Source organism: Cupressus sempervirens, chromosome 8 (genome assembly GCF_028749045.1).
Source record: "Cupressus sempervirens isolate cs-2001-9-10 chromosome 8, ASM2874904v1, whole genome shotgun sequence".
Classification (NCBI taxonomy): Eukaryota; Viridiplantae; Streptophyta; class Pinopsida; order Cupressales; family Cupressaceae; genus Cupressus; species Cupressus sempervirens.
The window spans coordinates 403,612,177-403,625,338 of record NC_143125.1 but is presented as its reverse complement, the minus strand read 5'-3'; the positions used below and the strand labels follow the sequence as shown (position 1 = coordinate 403,625,338).

General features: G+C 32.5%; 1 protein-coding gene and 1 long non-coding RNA gene across 3 annotated transcripts in view; one reads left to right on the top strand and one right to left on the bottom strand.

The window, feature by feature from the left end:
- Window positions 1-12,044: 12,044 nt before the first annotated feature.
- The window catches only part of LOC149542990 (inactive glucose-6-phosphate 1-dehydrogenase 4, chloroplastic-like), a 150,125-nt gene continuing 149,007 nt past the window's right edge, over window positions 12,045-13,162 (bottom strand). Inside the window, exons 11-12 of the mRNA XM_089797913.1 lie at window positions 12,809-13,009; window positions 12,045-12,696 (exon numbers count right to left, since the gene is read on the bottom strand). Coding sequence (XP_089654039.1) covers window positions 12,459-12,696; window positions 12,809-13,009 — 439 coding nt within the window. The 3' untranslated portion in view covers window positions 12,045-12,458. The remainder of the gene's footprint in view (window positions 12,697-12,808; window positions 13,010-13,162) is intronic.
- The window catches only part of LOC149542991 (uncharacterized), a 148,019-nt gene continuing 147,792 nt past the window's right edge, over window positions 12,936-13,162 (top strand). For both annotated transcript variants that reach the window (XR_016355577.1, XR_016355578.1), the window contains exon 1: window positions 12,936-13,072. This is a non-coding gene — a long non-coding RNA (uncharacterized LOC149542991). The remainder of the gene's footprint in view (window positions 13,073-13,162) is intronic.

Below are 13,162 nucleotides of genomic sequence, written 5' to 3'. Positions count from 1 at the left end.
AGATTAGTTTTCTACATCAATTGATCATTGTATTGTCTAAAATATATAGTATATTTAGTTGCTTAGCATGGTAGATGTGAGGCCTCACCTAATCTGCCATAGTCAAGATAACATAATTGCACTATGATACTTATAATTTTATGTTTGGATACACTTTTGAGACTATAGGGTTATGTCATTTTAATATTTGCATTTTGATGATCCGAACTTATGTCTGCACATTAGGACCTAATTGATATATTTAATGATTTCATTTCATGTTCTAAACTATTTCATTTGCTTTAATAGAAAGTAAATTGTAGAAATGCTTGAAATGTCAAATTGTATTGTTCAAATGGAAATTAGTGTTAAAGGATATATTGAGATATGCAAACGAGCCTAACTCACATGCTTGGTAACTTAATAGTCATGGATTCAATATTTCATCACTATGATAGAAAATAGATTATGAGGTTATCCAGAATGTTAATCTAATCATGTTACGTAAGAATCAATGTTGATATGTAGGGATTAATATTTTAATGTTTTGAATGTTTTATATGAAAATGGTTAGAAAAGGGAGAGTTAATTGGAAATGATGAAATATGCAAGCCTAATGTTGAATGTGAAAGTGATTTATTGCACTTATTTATATATTTCTTATATGATTCTCTTGGACTACTAATGCTTGAGTTTAACGTTTAGGATTTTAACCATGGGGTTTAACAGGTAACCAAGGCTCAAGCCCATATGAACATGACATAGCCAAGGTTGAATTAGTGGAAAGGATTCAAACCTCATTGTAATGTGTTTTATTTCATAATGTGAATGGCATGTGTGGAATAGTTGAATTCATGCATTATTGGATACAAGTCACTTTAAATGTAATGTGTTGTTTTTGTGTCACTTGACACTTGTGTTGTCCACATGGAGATGACTTGGCATTTAGGTTTTTGGGTGGAGTAACCTAACCTAAACCTAACCCCAACATAGTACCCAAGTTGATCTCACATTGGGAGATGTTAGGATAAGTCCCTATCCATTTGAATTTCGAATTCCAACTTTCCATTAACTTTCAGGGATCAAAAAGTGGTCCTAGGGGGTCACCATTGTGAAAAATAAGTGCCCAAATGATAGTAGTATGGGTTGGGGGTCTAAATTTAACCTTTAGTAGGCCTAGATGACTTTGGGAACCCTCCAAACAAGTCACTTTCAAAGCAATTCGAAATTAGGGGTGTCACATGACTCCTTCCACAACCTTTTTAGTTGTTCAAGGCTACATTTTTAGAAAGACACAATGGTGTAAGTAAAGGAAGCTTATGCTATGACTATTTTTAGATAGTGAGGGTTTTAGGGATCCTTTTAAGAGGATTTGGGATCAATTTAGTGGGTGTCTACTCACTTTGTCATTTCCATTTTGCAAAGGAATTCAAGGTTGGTGTTTCTTGCCATGTAGTTAATTCCTTCCATTTTGAAGTTGAATCTTAATATTTCACTCATGAGGATGTGGGTAGTGATAATGCCATTGTAAGTAAAATGTGTGGTATCATCTTGTAGTATGTTGTGTTGTGTTGTGATGAGCATGAAGTTTGGATTTTCATTGTTTTCGACTTTTTATTTTCCATGATTTTGTGCATGAGTGTTGTTATGGGTGTGAGGGCTTCACTCACCCTCTAGGAAGGGAAGAGAAGTCCAGGGTGAAGGGGTTAGTTGGGCTTGAAAATGTATTGAGAACCTTTGAGTATGGGCTCCATTGTATGCCATAATCATTCATATCTTGTTGGGGGTGATAAGGGAAGTATGATGTATAAAGGAAGTTTATGGAGTATGGGCTCCAAGAGAGCTACAACTGATGGTAGTATGTTTGGAGGATGATTGTGAAAGCCCTAAAAGTGCATGGAATTGTTGTTTGGTGAAAGGCCCGAAAGGGCATGAATTTTTTTATTGTAGGTATTGTTTGATATGGCAAGTCTCCATTTGAAAAGCACACCTTCACCCTATGTTCATGGTTCCATTGGTGAACGATTGTGAAATATCCTTGGGATGGAATTGTTCAAGTGTTGTAATAAGATGTATATGCATTGTGAGATTGGAATGAAACTAATTTGAGCCTTGTTCCCCAAGCTCGGGGGTGGTCTCTTTGGAGGCCTATGGTTGAGAAGAGAGTACCCATGGTCTTTACTATTTTGTTGTGATGTATTTGAATATTTTGTACCCAAGGGAGCAATGGAAAAATCTTGGAAAGATCATCTTGTAGATTTTGTTTGAAGGAGAAAACTTGTCATTGTGCATTGTACCTATATTGGAGAATCTCTCTCCATCTTACTCATGTTGTTGCAAGAAATGATTGCTTAGTAGTAAGGAAGAAATTCCTTGATTATTTCATTGTAGAGTTGAAATCTCCATCTATTTTGTTGTGTATTACCTTGTAAAGATGAAATCTCATCCTTATGTGCATTATTGTGAAGTGTGATTTTATGAAATAGATGTAGAACTTGGGAGATGCTCCTATATATTTGTACTGTAGTTTCATTAACTTGCATTCACATGTATTGCAATGGAAGGAATGATGTATCATAATAGTCTTAGATGAAAAGTAAAAGAAACTCATTTCAAAATATATCTCATTGTTTTGATACTCATGTAATGATATGCATTGTTGTATCATGCTTAATTGAAACATGAATTAATACATTTCAAGGAGTTTGGTCATAAAAATAAATGTCATTTTCCTTATTGTATTAGTCTAGTAAGATATGTTCATTATTGATGAAAAGAGTAATCTGTTAGTTTTGAAAAGAGTCACCTATTAGTTTCATGTTTGATCTATTTTCAATTCATTTAATGTGTTTGGAAATTTCTCAAAGTGTTTTCTAAATAGATCCATTAGACTGGATAATTACATTGGAATATGGAAGTAGCATCAAATCATTACCAAACCAATATGCATATCACCATAGCTGAGTAGAGAAGAGAAAACAAATAAATCACTTAGCATAAACTAGCATTGGATTATAAGCCTGTACATGCCTATTCTACTCTCTAGAATTTGTATGTGGAGTGGGAAAATACCCCACTGTCCAATACATACCATTAAAATAATCAACAAAATATTCTTAAGATTCTTCCAAACAACAAATTTATAAAGCCATGAAGATAAACTCTAACATTACCATACTTAAATGAACAAGCAAGGGATAAGACTAAATTTTAAAATAAATCTGGTAACTAGGGCTTAGGAGGTCGCTTTCAATAAGAAACAAGTCAATAAAATGAATTAAATAAACTAACATATGTTTCTTTCCCATAACCCCATGAGGTATTCGACCAACCCAAGCATGGTACGTTTCAAAAAAAAAAGGGGAATGCAATATAGTATACTCTAACTTGACAAATAAAAATGGGCACCTTGTCAAAAAAAGTGCTTGGAAAGAGGGGAGTGGACCCCACCTTCCCTAAACCAAGTGCCATTTCACACTCAAGTGCCTATCCAAAGGAGGTAAGACCTGCATGTCGCCCACCCCCACATTGGAATTAGGAAGACCTTAGGGGCACATGGAGGGTAGGGGGAAGAGATTAGTTAGATAGGTGTAAGGGAAGCAGGTGGTTGTTTTGAGTTGAACATAAAACTTTCTAAGTTAGTGTTAGGTAAATAATAAAGTGATATGTGTGAGCATGGGGGTTTAGAATTGGGAATAAATTAAATAAACAAAAGAAAAGAGAGATATAAAGTTTGGTTTTTTTAGGTGGTTATGAAAAAAGACATACAATATAGGTTGGTTAGGGTATATTAAAAATTGTTAGTGTCCATTTTAAATAGTACGTATATTATTAAGTGGTTAGTGTTAGTAATAATTGTTAAAGGGACTGTCATGGGTGGGATTAATATTAGACTTTAGTTAATGGTTATAGCTAGTTAATAATTGAGTCAATATTAAAATTTGTAGACAATGGCAATAGTTTAGTTAGAAATTGTAGTAGCATGGTTAGGAGATACTAGTGGTTGGTAGATTTTAAGTGAGTAGATTAGTTAGCATAATTTTAATTTAGTCTAAAATTGTTTATGAGTTAAGGTATATGTATCCTTCAACATGGATATATATATATATATATATATATATATATATATATATATATATATATATATATATATATATATATATATATATAGAGAGAGAGAGAGAGAGAGAGAGAGAGAGAGAGAGAGAGAGAGAGAGAATTATTAGTTTAAGTAATAGATAAATGACTCAGTACATGTAGTGGTTCAATGTGGATTATTGACATAGGCAAGTAGATCTTAGAACTCACATGATAAGAATATTGTATCATCTCAATTGGCCATGGTTGTAGTATTGGATATGAAGATAACGTACTAAGTTAAGACTACTTATAGATCAAGTAATTAAAATTGAATACATGAAATAGGTTAGTAGAGAATATAACAATCTAGATAGTAGTTAAGGTGTTAAACTTAGTTAGTGTCCAATAATACAAACTAGTATTAAGTAGATAGTAGGTTATTAGAAATTATTAGAGTTGAATACAATGTGAAAGTATAGTGTTAATTAGTTAGTACATAAATGGGGGTCAATAACCATGATAATTTAATAATTTGTTGAGCTGTGGATTCAATACATGATTAAGGTTAGGAAGTTGTCCTCTAGATATATAAACATAATTATATGTTGATGGAATGGATAGTTATTAAATCAAATCATTTCGTAACTACTTGTGATCAAAATCTTGACATAAGATTTATGGAATCCTGTTGCTATCCACTACATGGATGCATTTCAACTATGCATTTTTATATATGTATAAACAGGTCCTCCTTATATATAGATTTAGAATCCAAATAGTATTTCATAACTAAAGTATTCCATAACTCATAAATGAATTGTCTTGTCATTAATTTGGATGTTAATAGATGCAAGCGTAGGCAACATGTGCCCCTTGATAGCTATGACCTTGACCATGACTAGGATATGATTAGCCTTGCAGTAAAAAAATTACCTAAAAATTATTGTGATTTGGAAAATTGTCACTGAGTGTATCAAATAACAGACACTCTAATTGTCAAGGTGTTGACCACCTAGGATTACCTTTCAAAAAGAAAAAGTTTGTAGTTGTGTTTTTGCCCTATAATTTTGGGCATGACAGTAGACTTACTGTTTATGGTATAATATAATGTCTAATTAGGGCTCATGACAAAGTGACAAACTCATATGCTCTCCATTGCTAGTAGAGCTCAAGTTGTATAGAAAGTGTTATCCTCTTATGTTATATACTATGCTTCAACCTAGTTTTTGCTAAAACCCATGCTAATAAGCTGGAAAAGATCTCAAGGGAGTTTTTGTGGTCAAATGGCATTGGCAACAAGAAAAGACATAATGTGAAGTGGGAATGGTGTTGCTCCCCTAAGAACCTAGGGGCCCTAAGGTTGAGAGATCTATAGGTTCAAGGTATTGCTCTTGCCTCTAAATAGATTATGAAGGCCCTAAATGGGAATGAGCCTCAAAAAATCCTAATTAGGAACAATATTTCAAACTCTATTCCAAAGAAGGGGAGACAGTGGAATAATATCCCTCTTGGTGATTTGGTTTTTGGGGATTTTGATATCAAAGTATTTGTCTCTAATGTGTTTTCATCTGTATGGAAGGCTTGGTGCCAGGTTAAACCTATGATCTACTCTAGGTATGCTATGGGGAAAACCCCCTATTACTATGTTGAGGATGGGTTTATCCAGTGGGGCATTTACCTCAACAATAAATCTCTTGCTCTTACTCAATGTTGCTCAACAAAAAATTGGCATAAAAAAGACATCTCTCTCTTTCAAGATATACTAGTTGACAATTAAATGAGGTCTTGGGAGGCCATGAGTAAAATATATAATGTGGCTTAGAAGAAGACATATACTCTGATCTCTAAAGTAGTTGGCAAGTTCTTCCCAGGTAAAATGTTGAACTCTCAACAAATGTTGGAATATATAAAATGTGAAGATGGTAGAAATCTGAGTGAGTGCAAAAGAAAGCACATCTATAATATGGTCAAAAAAGATGTGGGAATCATTGATCACATTAATAAGAAATGTGGTTGTAACTGGCTAGACTCTAGATGGCTCTTTATCTTTGAGTTATTTTGGCATTCACCTATGGATCCAAAAATTATTTGTTTTAGATGGTTCCTCATGCTCAAGAAACTTACTGTGGGCTCTTTCTTTTGTAATGTAGTCATCAACCTATTGTTTGTTCTAAGTGTAATTGCCAAGAGTCTTATGATCACCTCTTTTTTTATTGTAACTTTTCCAAAAAGATTTGATCTTAATTTTTTCGTTAGTCCTTCACTTGAAATACTAGAAACAATATATCTTGGCATGAAATCCTTGCTGGTTTTGTGGCTGAATTTGATGATAAGCTAAACAAACTTTGGTTTGTGCTCTCTGCTCACATTTTATGTTGCATTTGGAAATAGAGGAATTAGGGGATTTTCCAAAATAGGAAGTGGGGCCTTACTGAGTTTAACTTTAAAATCACACATATATTGTGTCACAAGTCATTGTTACTCTGGAAATCTCAAGAGAAAAATTCAACTCCCTTATGAAGGATGGATCCATGGTCATTTCTAGCAAGGACATGACATCTTGAAATTAGGCATTTTACACTAGAGAGCTCGAGGATGAACCAAGAGTTGCTACTGAATGCAGTGGATCATATTGCCAATGAAAACTCTAACACCATTATTTACTATGATCACAAGCACATAATGAATAAGGACTATTACACGAGACATGAAAATAAAGAAGTCATCAATCAATATGAAGTTAAATATGAAGATCTGGTGCCTATTGTGGACAACTTATGCAATAACTTAGGCCAATAATCTAGCTTTGATTATATAGTCATTTTGTTGTATAAGGATATTTTAATCTTTTTGTTTCAAGATACTATGACTATACTGTAGCTATAGAATTCAGGCACTGATCTAGAAATTATACTCTTTTTTGTAGTGGTCAACAATTCTAAAAGCTTGCCTAACCATGTTGTAATGATGTCTTTGACCACACCCTCTTGGTTGTTCTCTATTGATAAACTTATTTAATCTAATATATATATACACATATACATATGCATATACATATACATATATATGTGTATATGTATATATATACATATACATATATATGTGTATATGTATATATATACATATATATGTGTATATGTATATATATACATATGTATATATACATGTATATATATATATACATATATACATATATACATATATATATATATATACACATATATCTATATATACATATATATACACACACACACACATATATATATATATGTATATATATGTACATATATACATATATATACACACACATATACATATATACATATATAGATATGTGTATATATGTATACATATACATATATATACATATATACATATATAGATATATGTGTATATATGTATACATATACATATATATACATATACATATATGTATACATACATATATGTATACATACATATGTGTATATATACATGTATATATACACATATACATACATGTATGTATATGTATATATATGTATATGTATATATATGTATATATATGTATATGTATATATAATATATATACATACATAGATATATAATATATATACATACATATATATATACATATGTATACATACATATGTATATATACATGTATGTATGTATATATATATATATATATATATATATATATATATATATATATATATATATATATATATATATATATATATATATATATATATATATCCAATTTATAGTCCCCAGGTCTAATAGGGGATTTAGACTTTTCCAATAGGAAAAAGAGGGATTGGTTTTCAATTATCTTATTGAAATGGAACCTATAACCTATTAATATAGGTTAGGAATTTAAGTTCCTGCCTTTAGTATAGAATAGGAATTTAGAGTAGCCAATCAAGTATACTAAATCCACTTTTGTCTGTCAATAACTAGAGAATTTACAGCTGTAGAAATATTTACATCATATATCATTTTTTAATAATAAAAGAAAATAGTTTCCTTTTTTTTTTTTTTTTTTTTTGATATAGTGAACAAAACATGTCAATTTTTTGTTGAATTTATTCGTCTAGATTAATGGGGAATACAATATCGAAATATAAAATTTACTATAGAAATATAGGATAGCAAACATTCAATGCGATTAGAAGAATATAAAGGAATATTTACAATTCCCCAATTTGGTAAAATACAACTTGAAGGATTTTTCGTTTTATCAATCAAGGCTTAATAGAAGAAATCAATAACTTTTCAAAAATTGAAAGCTCAAATAAAAAGATAAAAATTATTCTTTTTGGTTCTGAATATAAATTAACAGAACCTTTCATTAAAGAGAGAGATGTTGTATATATGTCTATTACATATAATTGTCAATTATATGTACCAGCAAGATTGATTAAGAAAACTAAGAAAACTTGTGAAATACAAGACCAAATTTAATATCTAGGAGATATTCCTTTGATGAATTCTAAAGGAACTTTTGTAATAAATGGAAATTACAAAGTTGTGGTCAATCAAATAGTAAGAAGCCTCGGTATTTATTACACTTGGAAATGAAAACCGTTCGAAAACATTATCTGGTTGGCACAATAATTTCAGATTGGGGAGGAAGATCAAGAATAGAGCTTAGTAAAAAAAAAAAAAAAGATATGGATTCGTATAAACAAAAAATAAAATTTGTTTTAATTTTTTTATTGGCTATGAGTCTAAATTTCGAAGAGATTTTTAACTATAAGAATGTTAAAGCATTTTTCCAATATTCGAAGGAGTATTATACATACAAGTACGATTGGTATGGTGGGAAGCGGAAAGCTATTTTAAAACTTTATAAAAAACTTTACATAAGTGACGAAAATGAAGAAGAAGGAGAAGAAGAAGAAGAAGACGAAGAAGAATTGGATTTTGAGTCTATAGATGAAAAAGTAACAACATTTTTTTGAACGAATGTTTATTAGGAAAGATGGGCCGATGAAATATGAATAAAAAACTAAGTCTTGATATACCCGAGAACGAAATTTTGTTATTACCATACAATATATTGGCTACTATGGATTACCTTATCAAAGTGCAATTAGGAGCAGGTACACCCAATGATATAGATCACTTACAAAATCAATATATTCGTTCTGTAGCAGATTTATTACAAGAGCAATTACGATTAGCTCTATATGATTTCAGAGAAGCAGTTGAAAAAACTATATTACCTGCTGTATCAATCAATGCTAAAAAGAGAATAACTCTTATTAAATTGGAAACTTTCATTTCATTAACGGGTACTTTTCATTATTTTTTTGGGTTACATCCCTTATCACAGTTTTTGGATCAAACTAATCCATTGGCAGAAATAGTTCATAGTCGAAAAGTGAGCTCTTTGGGCCCTGGAGGATTGACAAGTCGAATGTCTACTTTTCATACACGGGATATTCATCCTAGTCATTATGGACATATTTGTCCGATTACGACATCCGAAGGAATAAATGTTGGGCTTATTGGATTGTTATCTATTTATGCAATGCTTGGTCATTACGACTCTTTACAAAGTCCATTCTATAGGCTATCTAAGAGATCGAACAAAGACCATATGGTTTATCTATTACCGAGAGAAGATGAATACTATCGGATAGCTATAGGAAATTCTCTGGCATTAAATCAAGGGGTTCCAGAGGAATAATTGACTGTAGCTCGATTTCAACAAGAATTTTTATTTTTTGCATGAGACTAAATTCATTTCAGAAGTATTTTCCCTTCCCAATATTTTTCTGTCGGAGTTTGTCTTATTCCTTTTATCAAACATAATGATGTGAATCATGCTTTAATGGGTTCTAATATGCAGCGTCAAGCACTTCCACTTGTTCAACCTGAGAAGTGTATTGTTGGAACTAGATTGGAGGGTCAAGTAGCTCTAGATTCAGGAAGTGTAGCTATAGCCAAGCAAGGGGGAAAAATAAAGTATATTGATGGTGAAAATATAATCATAACTTCATCTATTGCTCGAGACAATATAGAAACATAATTGATTCTATATCAACGTTCTAATAGTGATACTTGTATACATCAAAAACCCTGAGTTCGCCAAGGGGAATATGTAAAGAGGGGACAAATTATAGCAGACAGTGCAGCTACAGCAAGGGGAGAACTTTCTTTGGGAAAAAACATTTTAGTGGCTTATATGCCATGGGAAGGATACAATTTTGAAGATGCAATACTTATTAGTGAACGTCTGGTGTATGAAGACATTTTTACTTCTTTTTAGATCGTAAGATATGAAATTGGAGTTTATTTTATGGACTAGGGCCCTGAAGTAATAACTAGAGAAATACCTCATTTAAATGCTTACTTACTCCATCATCTGGATGAAAACGACATTGTAATGATAGGATCTTGGATAGAAACAGGTGATATATTAGTAGGTAAATTAATACTGGCAGCAGAAGAAGACTCACTAATAAATACTCCAGAAGGAAAATTATTACAAGCTTTATTTGATATTAAGGCACCTACTAGAAAAGAAAATTGTTTCAGAGTCCCTAAAGGTGTAAAAGGTCGAGTTATCGATGTGAGATGCTTTCAGGAGTTCGAGGAGGAGGAAGATGATTATCTCGACGATATTATAGAAAAAGTTCATGTATATATTTTACAAAAACGTAAAATACAAGTGGGTGATAAAGTAGCGGGAAGGCATGGTAATAAAGGTATTATTTCAAAAATTTTGCCCAGGCAAGATATGCCTTATTTACAAAATGGAACACCAGTGGACATGGTATTAAATCCATTAGGGGTACCTTCACGAATGAATGTAGGACAAATCTTTGAATGTTTACTAGGTTTAGCAGGAAAACTAATGAACAAACATTATAGACTTCCACCTTTTGACAAAAGGTACAAGCAAGAAGCTTCTAGAAAACTAGTGTTTTCTGAGCTTTATAAAGCTAGCGAGCAAACAGCTAATCCATGGGTATTTGAAACTGATAATCCTGGAAAACATAGATTAATTGATGGAAGAACAAGAAAGGTTTTTGAACAACCTGTTACAATAGGAATAGCTTATATATCAAAATTGTGCCATCAAGTTGACGACAAAATTCATGCACGTTCCCGTGGGCCTTATGCGTTGGTTACACAACAACCTCTAAAAGGAAAATCCTCCAGAGGAGGACAACGAGTAGGAGAAATGGAAGTTTGGGCTCTAGAAGGTTTTGGTGTTGCTTATATTTTACACGAGATACTTACTTTAAAATTTGATCATATGGACACTTGTGAAAAAATATTTGGTGCCATTTTCAACGGAGAACCAATGCCTAAACCTACCACTTTTACAGAATCTTTCCGATTGCTCAGTCGAGAACTACGATCTTTATATATATATATATAAAATTTAACACAAATATCTTCCCATGGATGCCAACTTCCTTAAAAGTAGAGCCCCTCTTGAGAATATTTAGGAAAATTGTAAGGTGAATGGTCTTATGAATTTTGTTATTTTTATTTTTTGGTAAATATTTTGTTAGTTTTGCAAAGGATAAATTGTGCCTTTATTTTCCAAGTTGCCAAAAAAATCATAAGATGGTAGGGAGGTTTCCACCCTCACCCAATTTTCACCGGCTCAAATTTAGAGGCTTAAAACAATAGAGCTCTTATTTTGAAGGGAAATATTCTAATTAACCTTGTAGCTTTCAACAAAATTCCCATGGAACCTCCTAAGTCTAAAAAATAGACATATAGCCCCCTTGTGAGACTTGTCTTAAACCATGAGGCAAAATGTATACGATTGGTAGATAGAAGCTAAGATTGAGCCGTTCAATGTTTCAAATTCATCTCTTCCTTGGCAGATCAAATAGCCCCTCATAAGACTTTTGTCTTATACCCTAAGAAAAATTGTAAAAAATGTATATGATTGATAAGATTGATGAATAGAAGGTTAGACTGGAGCCATTCAATGTTCCAAATTCATTTCTTCCTTAGGAGGACCAAAGAGCCTCTCGTAAAATTGGTCTCTTCCTTGGCAGGACCAAATCCTTCTATAAATTAAGAAGGTTATTATATCATTAAAATTGGGGGAACATGTATGAATGTTAATAAATGCAGGTGGAATATAAGCTAGCTGAGTCCACCATCTTCTTCCACACTAGAGAAGTAAATAATGTAATATTTTAAAAGGAAGCCGAGAAGATGGAGAACATGTATTTGGGAATTCTAAACACATAAAAATTAATACATTCAAGGAGTAATTTGAGATGCATGCTCCGTGGAAGAAATCAGAAATCAGTCCATATAACACCATGTTTGGCTCCAAGATAATATGCACCAACTGGACCCCTCCCTCTGAATTGATGTAATTCTGGTACAACCTTGTTTTCAATTTCATGAAGAAGTGGGGTGAGCAGGCTCCATAACTAGTCATCAGCCCATCTAACACCATGTTTGGCTCCAAGATAATATGCACCAACTGGACCCCTTCCTCCAAATTGATATAATTCTGGTGCAACCTTGTTGTTTTCAATTTCATGAAGAAGTGGGGTTAGCAGGCTCCATGCCGCCTCTAGTTCATCACTGCGCATAAAAAGGTGGTTGTCTCCATCGATCACGTCCAATATTAGATGTTCATATGAATCTGGCATTTCTACATTATACCTGGGGGTTTCCAAACCATAATACAAGTCACAACTTTTATTGCAAGACTACAGGTGCTTAGATGAAAGGTGTAAATGGTGTTGCAACAAAGTAAAAAGTGTAAGGGCATTACTTATCTTTGTAGAGCAAATTTAGCTCTGAAGCATCCAACTGCATCTCCAGCCCTGGGACTTTATTATTGATTTTCACAAGAATCGCTTCATCTGGTTCCTCTCGAAGAATGAGCTCGTTAGTAGCAAGGTTAATACTGTGCCCAATTTGGTCCCGATACAGATTACCTGGAACATGGCGGAATTGAATGCGTATCTCAACCCTATCCATACATGGCAACAATGGGCATGATGAGAAGAACCGTGTTTACAAATAAGAGAAATAGGTAACTTTTTGGATGGATTATTTGTTACTCTTCTTATTTAAGGCACACAAAACTAGCTTTGAAATGCAATATTTTCCAAAGAGAGCAATA